Genomic DNA, 18,757 nt, shown 5'->3' with positions numbered 1-18,757 from the left:
AATAAATGAGCAATAGGAACCTGTACAGACCACACATCGGCTTCAGGTGGGGCATAAACACACAAGTGAAGTCTTGGTAAATAATTCAGGACGCTTGTTTCATGTGCGTTTCAGTTTTCAATGCAACATGATTAGCATTGCTTAAGCCCAGATAGCAACACTAAAAGCTACACTACATCACCCATAGACTGCCTGTGGAGACAATGGCATCAGGTCCTTAGATTATATTTTTGACATCCCATAATTGCTTCAACATTGTTCATATTTCCCTGAAGTGTCCAGGATCAATTAGAGCACGGATGCCAACAGCAGAAAAATCAAGAACAAGAACAAAGTCAGATAACCCGCCCGTCAACTCAATTCTCCTTACTTGGGTCTTTCTACCTCTTCTGCAACACCGGTCAGAACTTCCCGGAGGTATAAGTGCCGCTGCACATCTCCATCCTGGGTGAAAAGAAGGTAATAAATCATCATGCGTGGCAACATCTGTGAGCTTATCTTATTGTATTTTATATTACCAGAGGGACATAAAAAGCTGGCCCTTTGACAGGCATACAGAACAACATAGCATTTGGCCCGTGACCCTGCAATGAGAACTTCCATTTAGATTAACAAACAAGGACAGTAATAAATAAGGTTAACATATTGGAACTAAACCATAGGTAATCACATTACTTAGCAATGGAACAATATGAAAGAAAAACAAGCCACATTGGGATTCCTTAAAATAACGCTATTTAACAAATAGAGGTCAATGGGACTATTAGTCAAAAGGTTTGAACTCTAAATGTTGTTAGTGACCCAAAGTTATTTGTAGGCCGCAAGACTTGTAAGGACTGGGTTTCATTTGTCTGCTCTTTCTCAGTTGGTTCCTCAATTTGGTCTACAAGGGGTTGCCTCAGATGTCTTCCTTTTGTCTCTTCTCTTGAACTCTTCAGACAGACTGGCATCTGCAAACCCCATCTCCAGTCAATTACAGCTTCCTCTCCATCTCCCAGTTTACGCACACCTCAGAGCCAGGAAAACCGGTCGATTTTCCATGCAGTCCCTGAACCTGGAGTTCCTGCTTGGCCTGCTGGTCAACACGTCTGCATAAAACCGTTCCTCCTGCCGGAGTGGGTAATGGGTCAGAATCCAAAATGACTGACACATAACTGAACCCACTCTTGGATGGCTAGCAGGGGCCTAATGATAATCATTTCTAGCTTCTTAAAAATGTACATCAAAGACAGGCACTGATTTTAAAGGCACTTTCAGGATATGTTTCTTGCTGTTCTTTTGACAGATTTCACAGCTTTGACAGTATTTATTGATGCTTCTGTGTATTTCTGGCCAGTAGAGGTGGCTAAAAATATGGTCTTGCATCTTGGCTTTCTGTAAATGTGCAGCTGGAAGAAGGTTCTGGGCCAGGATAAAACTGGCATAGCTTTGGGGCCTGCAGTGGAAGGCAGAGTTATCTGTTGCCTTTCAGATCTGGTTCCTCCCTTTACAGCAACAACATCCTAGAAAAACACTGGTTCTTCAGTATGCCTTCCTCAAAAAGGTGGTACTTTGTTCAAAGGCATGTTTTAAGAGGAGCATCTCATTGGGCTCTGGGTAAGTCATGGTGATGAGCATCAATGGGCTCAGAAGAAATGTAGTTGATTTTGGCAGCTTAGGATGATGGTTTCTGCCTGAAGAGTCACTGGAGCAAAGGATCTGGTTCCTTATTCATTTGTTCTCCAGATATTACCTCTGATAACCTTGGGTAGAAGATCTGTTCACATAAACTGTGTCACCTCAAATCCTTTCTGTTTCTCTAGGGACATCTCCACATTTAAAGAGTACAATGTTAACATTCCTTCTGGAGTCTTCATCCAAAACTCCTGCGCCAACATCAATAAAGCTCTTCTAAGCTAGCCCAGACCATTTCGGTGACTTTTTTCATCAAAATGCTTTCGTAAAAAACACCCGTCATAAAAATGACCGTCGATGATATGACATAGAACCGCAGTAGGAGTCCAACAGTGGGAGGAGTTAAAGGGATCAGACAGATAAGAGCAAGTGATTGAGACCAAGCCTTTGACCATATGGGGGGAAACGAGACAATAGGAGTGCAAGATGGTTTGGCACTTAGAAGGATGGGTGCACCTTCAATGGGATAGATATGTGAAGTATTGAGAGCAAAGTAACTGTAGGCACTCGCAAATTGAGTGAACATTAGGTCTACAATCATGTAATTCTGTGCACACAACCATAGTATGCTTGCCTTGCAGTAAAAACAGCCCTTGCTTCACACATACACATTTATTCTTGTAACATGCCACGTGTGGAAATAACCTAGGTTGCAGCTGCACTATTAGTAGCCTGAGGCCCTGACTGCTTGTTCGTATTTAGCTTGTGATTTAACGACCGACCATGAAGAAATGTAACACCAAATGTATAAAAGTTGTTGTTTCCAGGATAACCTTAGAGTCATGAATGAAGCTTGCTGTTATTTTGCTCTCTGTTTAACTGCATTCTGAATGAATAAACCTTTGACTGCCAAAACAGTGCTGTGCCTGTATCTCATTCTCTCGGTGGGTGTCCACTAGCAGACATTATGAATAGATGATGTCCCACAAAATGGCACAGCAGATGGGACCGAGTCTTGGATAAGATCCAGTTGGACAGTGTGCAACGGTCGGGGAACGAGCAGTGGACAGCAAAGGATGTGGGGCACACTGCAAGAGGTGGATAGAGGTTTCCTGCAGACAAGGATTTTGCCTGCTAGCTGATTTCCTCAACTCACTGATCGTCCGTCCCCGAGGACCCCGCTTGTTGGACAGAGGGAAGCTGGCACAGACAAAAGAATTGGGCGAGACCATTCTGGGTGCAGTATGTGTATGATGTGATGAGTAAGCTGTGATGTATTATGGATGGATCATTAAATTAGCGTGTAATGTTGTATATTCTAGGGGAGCATCGTGTTAAATGAGCCATAGGAAAATGCACCTTGTGTACACAAGTTGAAACCATGGACAGCTCATGCACTAAAATGATGTTTTGTGGGCTGAAATGTTTAAGGCTGGTTCAAGTGCTCTGGAGCAGCATGTTCCAACTCCCCCGGAAGGTACGCCGGGGTGGGAATTGATTTAAAAAATATATATATTAAAAAAAAAGGTCTTGGGGTAGGGATATTTTTGCGAGAATGGCATAAATACACAGACACCAACTCGAGTTACAGTTTACTGTGCATGGATCTTTTGACCTGGAGAAAATAGGGAACCTAAGAAGCAAGAGACACAAACTTCCCCCACAACACTGAGGGCTGGGGGACTGCTACATTGATGTGCACCCACACAGACTATTGCTCAAATGTTCAACCCGAGAACATCATTGCTGCAGGATTTTGCCAATGTAGACACAGAGTCCCTTGTGAGCCATCTTTCTTCTGTTTAAATATTCTAACTAAATAATTGAATGATGTCCAGAAGCTTACACAAATGCTTCCAAAAGCGTGTTGATGCTGCCTGGTGCGCGGAGCAGACCACTGCAGGCAGCATCAACACGCTATTGGAAGCATTATAAAAAAGGTTAAGAAGCACAACTCCAATCCAAGGAGAAAAAAAAATGTTTTTCTGAATAAACAAAGGGGATTAGATCGCTTAGTCCAGCCAGCAAGGTTATAAGCTATAAGGACATCATTCAATTATTTAGTTAGAATATTTAAACAGAAGAAAGGGGATACATTGGCCCTGAAGAAGACCCGTGTTCTGCAAGGTCGAAACATGTGTTGGCAGGAGCATATTAATCACCAATTAAAATTTAATTTGAACGTGAAGAATCTGTTGAACTAATTTGTGAAAAATTGGAAAGAATACTGATACTTATTGATAAAACTGTATATTAAGGAGAGGATTGATAAATGGTTTATGTGCAGTGGTTGAACCAATACCCTGTCTGCTATACCCAAGAGAAGCATTAACTGCTAAAGGCATTAAGGCAATTAGACACTTGCAATGGGAAACAGACAATGGAAAGATGTTAGACAGAAATCTATGAGAGAAGCAAAGATTAAAAAAAGTAAACTGCAATCCGAAATGATGATCATAAAGAGATGAAAAAGGATTAGGAAGAGCGAGACTGAATATATGAGAATTAAGGGGCTCTATGTAGCCAAGGCTTGCCCCTCAGCCCGGCAACTACTTCAGGAGTGACCTTAGAGGATTAGATAGACCCGCTGTTCGAATGTTTAATGGATACAAGGCCTCCCCAGCCCCCCTATCGGGTAGCTGGTGATGAGGCGCTCCCCTCGCTACCTTGTGCCCATAGGATTACAGCCTAGGATGCAGTTAAGGGTAGTGTTGGCATGGATCAAAAAAGGGGTGGAAGGAGTAGAACAAGTCAAAGTATACCTGCCCCAGCAACGGGATACGCTTATATTCGCAATAGGGCTAGAACTAACTAGGCGAATGTGGCTGTAACATAAAAGGGCGAATGAGGACGAAGTGTACCCCTTTCAAGCGATTAGGACTTGGAGCAAGCAATCCAGTAAGTTTAATTCAGACATCTGTCCAAAAGTTGTGTTGAAATTCCTATTTTGTATCATAAATGCTCCAGTGACGTCTATGGTAATTCAAACGTTTCCCCATGAGAGAAGTGCCTGGGTTTGATACTGATAACCCTACACACCAGGTCCACGTACCCTGGAACAGAATTGAGTTACTGTCTTACTAAAGATCACCCAGATATCAGGCAAAATTCTGACCAGTGGTATACATTCTGACCAGTGGTATACCCTGTATATAATGTAGGGCTCCTGGCAATTCCCTGATCTGTCCAGGTAAATTAAATTATGAGGCATACAATTGATCAGGACATCTTTAATGGATGAAAAACTCTCGTGACTCAGACGTTTTTGTAAAAATGCTCAACTCTTACAGAGTTTTTTTTTTTATCATAACACATTCGGTAACCTAATACCTTGATGGGATCCTAATTGCACAGGACAAAAGCAGCCCATTATACACATATGCTCTGATTAAATAAGCAAAGAAATCAATGCACATACAGGAATAAAACAATTTTTACAAGACATGTTGTACAAAACAAATGGGTCCCATTTCATTTGTCTGAGAGCCAACAAACATAGTATATGCTGACTTAAACAACTTATAGATGACAGTGTTGACATTAGATACTGACGACGTGTGTGTTTCTGCCACTTTTAGCACTCTATGGTGCTCAAGATTGGGCAGCCTTCATCAGGACGGAGGGAGGAATTGTGTAAAGCCAATTAATGATGGATCCTGTGTGAATCTGTCAAATAACAGACAAACAATAGTGTTTGAGTCACTTAGTAGCCATTCGGGTATATCATTGGTAATTTAATAAGCTATAATTGCTTTTAGTTGGGGAAAAAAAACCTTTAGCAGGGGCTTACCGTGTGCGCCTAGAGAAACACAGTGTGGGGGGGGTGGGAGGTAAGGGGGGATTCTGGGTAAGGATGGAAGAGAATTTATCACAGCCTTGTGGGTAACAGGCTCTTGGAAAAAAGGGTATTTGTAAGCAGTAATTGCGTGGGGATGCAGTGTGTGCTCCCAAGACGTGTTGGCAAAGATTGTCTGTATCCGAAGTGAATAGTGGTACAGACAAAGTGGTGGTGTGTGTGGTCTGTGCAATGCAAGGTTTCCCACCTGGTGCCGGTGCTGCCATGCCAGGAGGCGACTTCAGAATGCTATGGTGCCTAACGGACCCCCAATTGGTCTAGCTCTAGGAAAAGTGCGGAGTGGCGCTGATATACAGCGCGAGTGGTGGACAGTGATCGATACAGAACCATCACAATGACACGTAGTGTAACACATGTGCCCGATCTGTGTGGTTACCAGATGTCACTGACTGCCGGTCTACGGACGACTCGGATAAAGTGTCCTTGAGTTGATCGTGCTCTCCAGTGTGGTGCCTGTCCAAAAGCATGCAAGTTTGTTTGGATATGGGGGCTAACAATTTGCAATAGATTACATAGCGATCACCCTGTGGCCATGGTAACAAGTGCCGTTGTGTGTTGCCGAGCTGCTGAATATGGCAGCCATGTTTGAATGGTTTGTTACGTCTATCCCTGTTAGTCCAGGCGGCCCGACTAGAAAGTGTTCGATGGTTCATGGTAATAACACGCCACCGTGAATGATGTTGACACATTAACGGAGGACGATCAGGGCAAGAGCCCTACAGTATATACCATGCAAGCAAAGGCCGCGGCTGCAGGCTTTTTCCATCTTCTGGATTAGAAGATTCCTTTTACACTCTAAGGGACCATGGAGAATGTCCACATAGTCTCTTACTCGGATGAACATTACCAAAGACTTCTGGGTACATCTACCACATTGAATACGGACCAAGGCCCTCTAGCGCAAGGCCTTTCAAGAGATGAACTAGAAACCATCAATCAGAAAAAGAAAAACTGGTTAGAACCGAAATGCATGGCAAGTTCATTCTGGAATACCTAAAAGCTGGAAATTATACCAGAAGGCTTAGAAGTAAGGAATATCCCACATGTTTTTACAGATAATCCCAAGTTTAAACTCTACTTCAGTGGTGTTGGAAATAAATGCAGCCGAGACTGGCTCATCAGTCACTGGCACAGCAGACGAAGAATGTAAGAAACAAGGCGATGAACCAAATTCAAACAAATAACTATAGACAAAAGTACAAAAACTCAAAGACTTGCAAAACTTCACCGAAGAAAGAACATACCCTTACCTATAAGATACCTTCTGACCAACAACAATGAGGTCTTAATAGACGCAATAGATACGTGATTTTCTCAGGTACATCAGCCTCATCGAGCAACAGTGATTTCGGCTCAGCGCGGGATACCAACAACTACGGCCAACAACTGGAGCACCCTTTTTTCCAGGAAGACAACGGGGGCGACCCAAACGGAGACCACTGCCATCAGGACAACGCATGCGGACACGGCAGTGGTACACAAACCAATGAAGGACTACACCATCCCCATATTCAACCTATCCACACATTCCATCACAGCGATACATCACAACCTTTTAGGAAAAAGTATTTCTTTTGTCCCAGCCGCCAAGGCAGAACAGTTCAATACAGAAGTAGAACTGAAGAGATTCTTTAGGAACACGAGGCTAAAGTACTTTTTTGAGATCTGCCTGCCAGAGCATCAAAGCAATGAACCCAGGAAAGACAATAGCGTTTTGGACAAACACGTGAACACTACAGGTTTAAAAGCAATATCTGTCTTCAAACCCCGCCCCTCCCCCCCCTGCTCGTCCCAGACTGCAAACAATCCCAGGAGAGTTTGAAGTTTTTGAAAAACTGGTCACTGAAACCATTGTTGGAGGCAGGAATAAGAACAACTATTACTAAGACAATCTCTCCAGACAAGAGACACTAGCTCTAACCTCCCTCAATAACAACAAAGTCATAACCATAAAACCCGCTGATGAAGGGTGTGGCATTGTGCTCCTCAATATAGAAGACTATGATGGAGAATGTGAAAGACTACTCTCAGACACGGAGGCCTACTCTAAAATGAACCACAAGTCCACCGTACGACTCCAAGAGGAAATATAAAGTTTGACACACCATGCAGAACAAGAAGGTTGGATCTGCAAGGACGAAAGAATGGTACAACATTCTTTCAATCGCGGGATGTTTTTACGCTGGGTTTTTTAGCTTTTTTTTGCTGCAAAAAACTATTTTTTTTGGGGGTGGGGGGGTTGGAAAAATATATTTATTGGGTGTTCGGGGATATATAAAAAAATTAAAAGGGATGGGGGGTTGGTAGGGGAACCCAATCAAATAAAAAATGAGTTTTTTTGCAAAAAAATCTGCAGTAAAAAAGCCTGTAAAAAAAAGCCTGCAAAAAAACATCCCGCGATGAAATGACATGGAACCGAAAGAATTGTCCTCAGCAAAGCACATCCCAGAATTCCAGCGTTCTATAACCTTCCTAAGGTCCATAAGAATCCAACCAATCCTACAGACCGGCCTATTGTTTCAGCCCGGGATTCACTTTTGGAACCATTGTCACTCTATGTGGACTTCTTAAAACCCTTTGTCACTCGCATGACTTCTTACATTAAGGACACCACGGAAACCTTAAAGATCCTAAGTAACATCAAGTCACCAGATGCCTGCATCCTAGCCACTGTGGATGTAGTAGCTCTATACACGTCCATCCCCAGCAAGAGGTTCTGGAGGTTTTCCGCACAATCTTGAACACCAGACGAGACAACCAGACAGTACCGACTGATTTCATCTTGGAATGCATCAGACTCGCCATGACTGAGATTTTCAAAGACCAACTTTTCGTAAGCATGGGGACAACTTATGCTCCGGGTGTAGCCAAATGTATAGATGGCCCAATATGAATCTGATCATATCTACTCAGACTCAAATCCTTATCAGGCGCACATTCTCATTTGGCAGCGGTACATTGATGATGTCCTCTTGATGTGGACGGGTACAGCCAACAAACTATATCTATTCCATCAATGGCTGAACTCTTGCAACAGACACATCAAGTTCACCATCCTTTGGGATATAGACGGCATCGATTTTAGATCGCCATATTCAGCAGCTTGACCAACACACAACGGCACTCATTACCATGGCCACGGACGCTATTGACCATATTTGTTTATTTGATAATGCGCGCCAAGCCCTTGGGCAGCTGGGCGCAGACAGTACAAGTAGACTCGAAGCTTAGTTACAGTGCCTGAAACAGGCTACTACAAACAGAGGTAACTTACAACAAATGATACAATACATACAGGGTCAGAATGGGTCAGCATTAGAAGAATATGGTATTAACATATGTATATAATGATTAACTAGATAAGGGTGGGGGTTACATATCGTTGTTGTGCAGCCATTTGAGAGTGTTCCTTCTAAATCTAGTGTAGGGTAATGGGCGTCTGAGGTCAGGCGGGAGTATGTTCCATGATTGTGCAGCTCTAACAGGGAAGCTAGATCCTCCCGCTGTGGTTAGTTTAAATCTAGGGACTTCGAGTAAGAAGGTGTTGGCAGATCGTCAGTCGGTTTGAGGGTCTCCAGTTGATTTTTTCAGCCAGGTAAGGGGGTGCTTGATTGTTTAGGCGTTTCGATGTGAGAGAAATAGTTTTGAGGAGGATTCTGTCCTTTATCTTTAACCAATGGGCCTCAGTCTGGTATTTGGAGATATGTTCTCTGCGTGGGATATTCAAAGCTGCTCCTAGGGCGTTATTTTGTAGTCTCTGTAGTTTGTCAATGACCGACTTGTTAGCTCCTGAGTATAGGGCGTTATCATGTCTAGACTGGACTATTGTAAGGGCATTGGCCAGCGTGAGGCAGCTGGCACTGGACAGGAATGGTCTGGCAGCACGGATGAGTTTGCAGGTGTAAGTGGTTGTAGAAACGAGGGTGTTCACTTGCTTTTTGAGGGTGAGAGCTGAGTTGAGGTAAAAACCTAGAGTTTTTACCTCACGCATAACCGTAATAGTATTATTGTCAATGTTAAATGAGGCTTAGTCCGGGGTGAGTTTTGTTGGTTATGGTCTGATCCGATGAGCAGGATTTCAGTTTCATCGTCGTTCAGGCAGAGGCCATGGGTGGCCATCCATGCCTGAATGAGGATTTATATTTTATTCACCAAGGCCAGGTCCGCTTCATAGTTGCCCGAAAGGGGTGTGAGGATCCGAGTGTCATCTGCATAATTTGTGTAGGTGACACCCAGTCTGTCCAACTTGTCGAATAGTGGCTTGGTGAAAATGTTGTACATAGTGGGTGAGGCACAGGAGCCCTGTGGGACTCCACATGTGATTTGGATGGGGTCAGCACAGGTAGAAGTGGAAAAGACTTTCATGGTCCGGTTGGCTAGAAAGGATTCGACCCAGGCTATAGCTTCCCCAGTGAAATTGGCAGCGAGCTTGAGGTGGTTGCATAAGACTGCATGATCCACCAAGTCAAAAGCTGTTGACAAGTCCAGGAGGAGTAGCAACACTGTTTTCCCACTATCCTTGAATTCCTCAATTTTAGTTTTAAGATCTATCAAGGCTGTTTCAGTGCCGTGGAGAGGGCGGAAGCCCGATTGGCGCGAGCCTAGTAGATGGTTAGCTTCTAAGTAATCTTGAATTTGAAGATAGGCTGCTCTATCGATGATTTTTATTAGGAAGTGATAGGCCTATAATTTAGGTGGTGATAGGCCTATAATTAGTTGGGATGGATGGATCCAGGGTTTGTTTTTTAAGTAGGGGGAGGACCCAGGATTCTTTTAGGTTAGCCGGCACAGTGTTGGATTTGAAAGAGGAGTTAATGAGCTTCGAGATAAATGGGGCTAAATCTCTAGCTGCGTCCTTTATTATTTGTGCTGGGCAGCTGTCGTCCTTACAGTTAGATGGCTTCAGTGAGAGGATTACCTTTTCAGTGTCGATGATGGAGATAGGTTTGAAGCTAAAAGGCGGGATAGTATTGGGTTCAGTCACTAAAGATACTTGTTGATCAGTAGGAGGGAGGGAGTCCTTTTTATTAATTATTTTGAGTTGGAGGGTGGAGATTTTATTCTATAGGGCGTTCTGTAGGTTAGTACACCATATCTTGTCCTTGGGGACCGTGTCAGTTGGTTGAATGGGGGATTCCATTTCCCGGAGGATGGCAATGAGTTCCTTGTTGTTAGATTTAGCATTAGTAATTCTGTCATTGAATAAATTCTTTTTAGTATTGATAATTTCTGTCTTGTAATATTTGGAGAATTGGGTTAAGTTAGCTTTATTGTTGTCTGTGGGCTAATTGTGTCAGATAGTTTGGAGTTTTCTTTTCTCCTTTCTGCGGTCCTTAAATTGGGGTGTGAACCAAGCGTTAAGGTGTGGTGCAATAGTATCTAGTGCATGAGACATGGCTTTATTAAAGGTGTCTAATAGAGTATCTGGGTCAGTATTATTCTCCAGGCTATTAATATACGCGCAGATCAGTCACAGCAGCTCCAGCAATAAATTCAGCCGCAACTGAGTCCATGCCGAGTCTACATATAAACAGTGCGATCACAGTGTCTTAAACACTTGGAAAAACACTGAAGTATGGTTTCTAAACGCCAAAGAGTTGTTCCATTTTTAAATATGCTTTTAAGATGCCATCCCAGGGAAACAGAATAAAAAAATATATATTTCACCTGCAAGGCTTTAAGCACACATTGTGGTTCAACATTGTAAGATCCATCTATAGTTGTGTTTTTTATGTGACAGAAGCAGCTTTGTTATTAAAACACTTATAGGGCAAGCCTCTCTCTATCCCCCTCACCCTAGATAAGCAGCCCACCAGCGCGGTCTAGAGCCAGACACCACACAAGGGACTAGATAGAGTGGTTGGAGGGCAAGTAGCTTCAAGCTATCCTTCAGAGACATGGATGATTATGTACTAACCACTGATTAGACAAAGGGACAGGTGGATATGGTGGACATCCCTGTCAAGCAGCCAGACGGTAGTTTGTATTTAGACGGTTCTTACCGGATGGCACCGCTACAGCAGCATATGCTATTACAACCTTAAAAACAATAGTTGAAACCGGTAGGATTCCTCCGCATTCAGGCCAGGCAGCTGAAATTATTGCCCTTACGCAAGCATGTGAAGTCAATGCAGGATCTACAGTAAACATTTACACAGATCGCCAGTATGCTTTTGGTGTAGCACACAATTTTGGTCGCCTATGGGCTGAAAGAGGGTTCCCGACTTCACATTGCACAAAAATACAACATGGTTTTTTGATCTTGAAATTACTGAATGCCCTGACACTACCAAAGAAATGGGTCATCATTGAATGCAGTGCACACAAAACTATTGTAGATAATACAGGAAAAGGCAATGCTTTTACCGATCAGACTGCCAAAGCAACTGCTCAGTCTTCTGTATCGCTTATGTATGTCTGCCACACACGAAAAGAAGACTGACATTTGACAACACTATAGAGACCGTAAAACGTATTCAGTCTGAGGCTACTGCACATGAAATAGAGGAATGGAAACAGACTAGGAAATATGTAGATGGTTGTTGGCTAGACACACAAGAGGAGGCGAAAATGGAAATGACCACATATGTATTTACCTTTAATCTTGTCCTATGCTCATTGCCCGTCTCATGTGTGTGCAGATGAAATGTACGAGTTGCTCACTAAAGTGTGGAGTAACACTAAGCAAAGATTGCTTTTTGTGAAAACTGTTTAGTATGTGCATCCTATAACATTGGGAGTGAGGGAGCACCAAAAAGGACATTTCCGGCCACCTGAATTTCCCTTTGAGGCGTTACAAATAGATTTTATTGCATTGCCTCCATGTCAAATAAAAAATGTATTGGCGATAGTATGCATGTTTAGCAAATGTGTAGAAACATTATCCTTAAAAAAAAAAAAAATGTTTAAAAAAACACAATACTGCATGAAGTACTGCTAAAATACTTGTAAAGGAGTATTTACCCCGATTTGGACTGCCTCATACTGTCTGGAGCGACAATGGTGTGCATTTTGTTAATACTGTGTTGGAATTAATGCACTCGGGTCTTGGATTGTCTCCTTACGAAGTAGTCATGGGCCGCCCAGCAATTGTATGGGGCGTGCCAAATCCAAAGATACTGAAAAATGTACCATATCCACTGTTAATCGACTACTGTAAGCAGTTAACTAAACACCTGTGCATTCGCCGCATACAGGTTGCCGATTGTCTACCAACACCATTGGAGGGGCCAGAACACGCATCCAAGCAGGTGCCTGCGTCTTTACAAAGAACTTTCAGCGAGCATCAGGACTGCAGGCAAGGTGGAAAGGGCCAGTGCACGTATTGCTCGCCACTCAAATGGCTGTGAAATGTCATGGCCGCAAGCATTTGGTCCATGCTTCACATATAAAGTGAGCAACATCTTCTGTTACCCGCACCGTTGCCTGCCGTGTCCAGTACTGAAAGCACCCCTTCTGCTGAGACATTTGACACTTGCATCCTTGCTGCTAGCCCCAAAGACATTGCTTGAACAGTAGAGGGGCCATGCTACAATCTACGCCCAAGAAAACTATAAGGAATCCCTTTCCGCAAGGGACAACTGCCAGGCAGTCAAGACATACACCTTTCATGGACTACTTAGGGGTGCAGTAGCACAAAAGACACTCCAAGGAGCAGTTAAGCTCTGTGACACTTGTCATGTTGGAATTTCTTTTTGCTGCTTTGCTCCATACACAAGCCATGCCAAACCATGAGTGTATGGCTATTTCACCACAGAGAGGGTCCGTGCATCGCTATGCTCCTGTCAGAGAAGAAAAAAAAAAAAACAGGCAAAGGTATTGTTCTAAAGGGTTTGTATATGCAGCACTGTTAGGATTGATTGTGTGTGTGTGTTAGGTGGGTGGTTATTGCTGCAATATTATGTAGCACCATCCTGGTTTGTTACAGCAATCAGCGTTTCCAATGCCATCCCATCTCTGATCCCGCAGTATCATCGAGAAAGGATCATAGAGAAAAATACTTTTGTTCAGAACATCGCTGACCAAGCTCATGTCCCTACTGGTACATTGGATATAGGTGGTTAGGTGGTTCCCTGTGGTCTATGTTCGCTTCTTTTGGTTGGAAGTTGGTATCCATTCTCATTGTAGTATTAGCAACAGTAGTTCTTGTATGTTTATGTATTAACTGCCTTCCTGCAATATTTTAGACAATAACTGTGTGCCTCAAACAGTCAACCACTTCTGTTGCAACCACAAATGCTTCCATGATGCAGGAAAATGACATTAAGGACATTATGGCCATAGATTTAACAGACCAACCTACTTCCATTAATACTACATCAGGATAAAAGAACCTATGCTCAAAGAGCCTATTGTGAGCAAAGTAACTGTAGGCACTCTGCAAATTGAGTGAACATTAGTTCTACAATCATGTAATTCTGTGCACACAACCATAGTATGCTTCCCTTTCAGTAAAAACACCTCTTGCTTCGCATGTACACATTTATTCTTGGAACAGGCCACGAGTAGAAATACCCTGGGTAGCAGCTGCACGAATAGTTCATATTTAGCTTGTGATTTACCCGTCATGAAGAAATTCACCAAATGTATAAAAGCCGTTTGTTTCCAGAATAACCCTAAGAGTTACGGACAAAGCCTTGCTGTCGTTTTGCTCTACGTTCAAACACATTCTGAATGAATAAACCTTTGACAGCGTTGTGCCTGTATCTCATTCTTTTGGCGTGTGTCCACAAGCGGGCATTATGAATGGATTATTTCCCCACAGATAGGGGAGAAGTAGTCAAACGTAGAAGAGGTGGGCAGGGAGGTGGTGGACAGAAGGAGTGAGACAATTGTAAATTACATGCATGTCGATATGCCTCTTCAGGTTTTTATTAGAACGAGGTTTTCATTGCACAATTTGATATTCATGTTGGCCACTAAATGTATTTTTGGTTTAATTTCTGTCCAGTTTGTAAAATCAATGAACAATGAAATAAGTGGTGAACATAGTCTGCTACTTCACAATCATATTAAGTATGGCATCATTTCATCAACATCATCATCGGCAGTGCCTATTATAACCCAAGTAGAATTTATTGTGTCATAAAACCTTTTAATGTATAGCATTATCCTTTTCACGTGTGAATCACAATGGACTCATGTGGCATCACCCATGGACAGGCTTAGGCCAGCCCCTCAAGCTCATCTCAGTTTCTCTTCCAAAAGCTAGATGACCACCTGCTATACTGCCTCAAGTAGAGGCAGCTCTATGTAAGCACACATTCATGAAGACAAATTAGCTTACCCGGCTGTTCTTTCGTTAAATGACATGACTTCTATACACAATTGCAGATACAGATTTCTTCAATCAGATCCAATTGCCGCTTCCAAATTGAAAGTTTCCTGGCTGTACCAAAATTGGCAAATTCCACAGATACCGCTCTTAATCCACTACAAGACAAGGACTTCTGTGACCCTTTCATACAAGGGCTGGGGTAAAATAGGACAGGGAAACCTATTTCTACTTCGCCCATTTCCTTAGGTGGGATTCTGTGATAAGCAGGCCTTTCTGGTGTAGAGTGTAGGCAATGGCGGACAAGACATTAAGAAGATGGGAAAGTTTGATTTAAGCATTACTGAACTTTCGTTCACCAGGGAATCCATAATAAAAAGGGGTGAAACCAGAATTTTAGTCTTTACCTGACAAAATCACATCAGACATTTTTCCCGGTCGGGTCACCCAGAGCAACTGGAGCCTTGAACGGTTTATCCAGCACAATCAAAGTGTTCAGAACGCAACAAGAAAATAGTTGTGGGTGCCCCCATCCATCTTTCAAGATCCCACATCACCTCAGTAACTCGATGGTTCCAATTCCAGGATACCATTTCCTTTATTTATCCCTTTTAGGAGAAGGATGATGCTATACCCAAATTCTTCTGTCTTTCAGTCAAATGTCCACCATTTATAATCCCTCTAGAAGGCACAGCTAGTAAGCAGTGTGGCACGACTTGGAGCAGTTAACTCTGTAGACCGATGCTGCTCAAAGCCTGCAAGCAAGAATGCAGACTATAGAGAAAATGAAGGAGGATGGTTTGCTGTGTGACGAAGTGTCCTGTCTGATAAGTGTACGAGGATGGTGGGGTCACCAAAGGGGATCTTCGTCAGAGGATAACGGTAGCTATTCCAGCCCCTTTAAGAAAAATTGAGGAGCAGAATTGTTACAGAAACGGCAGCACTGGTATGCTCGGCGCGAGTGCTAAAGTTGCTCTGGAATCCACCTAAAATAAAAAGGAAAAAAGGAGGGGGACTGGAGATGGACCAGAGTGTCATCCAGCAGCTGAAAGAACAAGTTGGAGTTGGGAATTCCAATATGTCAGACGTGGCTCTCAAAGCTGCGTTCCAGACCCACCCAGGCTGAGAGAACTAGGATTCCCAAGTTCCCTATACATAACCACCACACCCGATAGCCATACCACCAGATTGCGGCTGGAGGAAGTAGGGTCCAAAGGCCTATAAAACCTCACGGGGCGAGTTAGAAGGTGGCAGTGGTAGAAGGAAGAGCTCATTCTGTGCTGGCGGGAGAAAGGCAGGACACTGGATCAGAGCCCCTGGAGCCTGTGCAGAGCAGGAGGCTCCAGGAGGGACCCAGACAGCTGGAATAAGGAGACAGGAGGCTGCAGAAGGAGTGCCCGGAAGGCTTGGGAAAGGATCACACAGCAATGTATAAAAATAGTGGCGAACAATGGTGGTTATGAGGAAAGTGCCCAAAGGGGTGAAGAAGTTGGGAAGAATTTAAAACAGATTTCGAGTATCTTAAGTGTTGAGAGAGGGGGCCCAAAAAGATGAAGGTGGGGGAACTGCAAGAGATTTAGACTATCTTAAGTGATGTGTGACCAGGGCACAATTGTGTGAAGGTGGGAAAGTTAGAAGCGATGGAGTCTTTTAAGTGGTGTAAGGGAGGGCGACAAACGGGGGCAAAGGAAGTGGCAAGAATAGACTGCTATCCCCCCAAAATAAATAAATAAAATAAATCTGATGGATCAGGAAAGAACAGGCGATAGAGGGAAGTGAAGCAGAGTGGGAAGAGGAAGTATTTAAGGGAGAGAAGGAATGGAGAAACCTCTGAAGGTGGAAAGAGAGGAGGTAAAAAAGTGAGGAAAGGGGGAATGTTTGGTATCCTCATCGCAAAGAAGGAGAAGGCAGTAGGAGAAACTGAGGTGGTGAAGGGGAGGACAAAGACCAGGAATGGGAATATTAGAGCAAAGCACCAAGCATCAAATTATTAAAACCGAGGTGGTGGACCCGAAGAGAACAAAAAGGGTGCATCCAAGAAAACGAATAAAGGGCAAGGATTTGTGTGGGTGAGACTTAAGGAGATGCTGGGGAGCAGAGAGAATCTGGAGCAAGTGGCTGGAAGAGCTTGACCCTGGCAGAAAATGCGAGGGACGTAGTGTAAACCGTGTCCCAACTTTAGAACAGTCTAGAAATGTCACCTTCTAGCTCCAGTCCATCTTGGAAGGCCCATCCCTCAAGGTCCCAGTTTTTTGCATCCTTCCTCTGTTTCCAAGTATAGGGTTAACACCTGTGTTTGAGAGCTAAGGTGAAAAGACCCCAAGAATTGTGTTAGAAATAGGGTGTGGAATACCCTTAAAACTCAGTGCTGTGAGCTCACAAGCATTTTGTAGATTTGCTGTGGATATCCAGATCTTTGGGTAGGTTTTCCTGCAGCACTACCCTACATGAAGAACCATGCTGACAACATTTGATTCAATTTAGACATTATTTGTTTCTTTTGGCTGATCCGATACTGGGCACTTTGTTTGTCTGGCCTGTCGATCGATGCTCGCTGTGTGGCTGCACAGACAACGTTTAGACTCAACCCCATGCCCACTCTTCTCCTGTCTGTCTGCTATCCAGGAGTGGTGTGCAGCCAATGATCTCTGCCTTAATGCCAGTAAGACTGAGATTCTCCTCATCGGCACACCCACTCCCTCCTTTCATGTCACTCTCTGGCCGGCCTCTCTTGGCCCTCGTCCTGATCCCACCTGCGAGGCTAAAAACCTCAGGGTCATCTTCGACTCCACAGTCTCCTTCTCTCCTCACATCTCCGACGCCTAAGAAGTCAAACTACCAGAGGTATTCTTCCTTTCCTCTCCTTCCCCCCAGAAGCTCACTGTCTCCAGAGCTCTGGTTCCCTCTAGGCTGGACTATTGCAACAACCTCTTTCTAAATCTGCTTGCTTCTACTCTCCGCCCTCTGCAACTCATCCAGAACAGTACTGCAAGACTCGGCCTCCAGCCCAGGGATCGTATCTCTCCAGGACTGAAATCCCTGCACTGGCTCCCAGTGGCTGTGAGGATTAAGTTAAAAACCCTCTGCATTGTCCACAAGGCCTTTTGGGGGCTGGGGCCTCAATACTTTCAACTCTCTTCCTTCTAGAGCCCTTAGCTCATCCGCCTTCAACTCCCTCAGGGTCAGTCGCTTCTTCAAGCAACGAGTTGGTGGTAGATCTTTCTCTGGCTGGGGCCTCCCCCTGGAACAGCCTCCCTGAAACTTGAGGAGAACTATCTCCGGTACCGGAAGCACCTCAAAACCTTCCTCTTTGCTTCTGCTTTCTCTCCTCCTCTCCCCTGCTGAATTCCTGGCTGAAACTGCACTGGTCACCTGGCCACCCTCTGATCTCGGGCCCAGGTCACCTCCCCCGCCAGTTGTACACCTACACTGCCTCGCTGGCAAAACCCACACTCGAGTACTGTTTTCTGTATCCCCTACAGTCCCCCTACCCGTACTTACACCTGATGTCTGTACTTACTCTTGCAATCGTCACCAGCTGGCCGTATTTTTTATTTATTGTTTTATTTATCTATGTATTCCATGTACTGCACTGTCCCCTCCCCTTTCCCCCACACTTTTCCCCTTCCCATGCACTTCCGTGATCTGAATGACACCTAGCCTAGTAGGATCGCTGTCTGTCTTCCCTCTGTTCCACCTCCCTTGCCTCGTCGCGCCTTAAAACACTTGTGTATAGACGCGTTATAAATGCCATATCAGATCACTAAAGCCAGAAATGTCCAGGTCTGCTCCAATTGCAATCAACATGGGTTTGAGGGTAGTGTGATATAGCAATAATTAAAGTAAGGTATTCTTGCCGTATTCCCTTACATAGATCAAATGGGCTATATAAGATTACCTTGTCAGAGTACAACAATTTCATCGCACTACGATATTTCTCACCAAAGTTTGTCATGCGGATTGTAGGCAGTTCAAAATCTCGGTAATGTCAAACAGTGCAAGCATTATGCCTG

The 18,757-nt window shown here is 43.9% G+C and overlaps 1 protein-coding gene across 1 annotated transcript in view; it reads right to left on the bottom strand.

The window, feature by feature from the left end:
- The window catches only part of ZNF511 (zinc finger protein 511), a 159,275-nt gene that overhangs the window by 79,503 nt on the left and 61,015 nt on the right, over positions 1 to 18,757 (bottom strand). Inside the window, exon 2 of the mRNA XM_069611060.1 lies at positions 371 to 444. Coding sequence (XP_069467161.1) covers positions 371 to 444 — 74 coding nt within the window. The remainder of the gene's footprint in view (positions 1 to 370; positions 445 to 18,757) is intronic.

Source organism: Ambystoma mexicanum, chromosome 8 (genome assembly GCF_040938575.1).
Source record: "Ambystoma mexicanum isolate Mex_15411 chromosome 8, UKY_AmexF1_1, whole genome shotgun sequence".
NCBI lineage: Eukaryota > Metazoa > Chordata > Amphibia > Caudata > Ambystomatidae > Ambystoma > Ambystoma mexicanum.
Note: the sequence above shows the minus strand (reverse complement) of the source record. Positions and strands in the feature narration are given on the sequence as shown.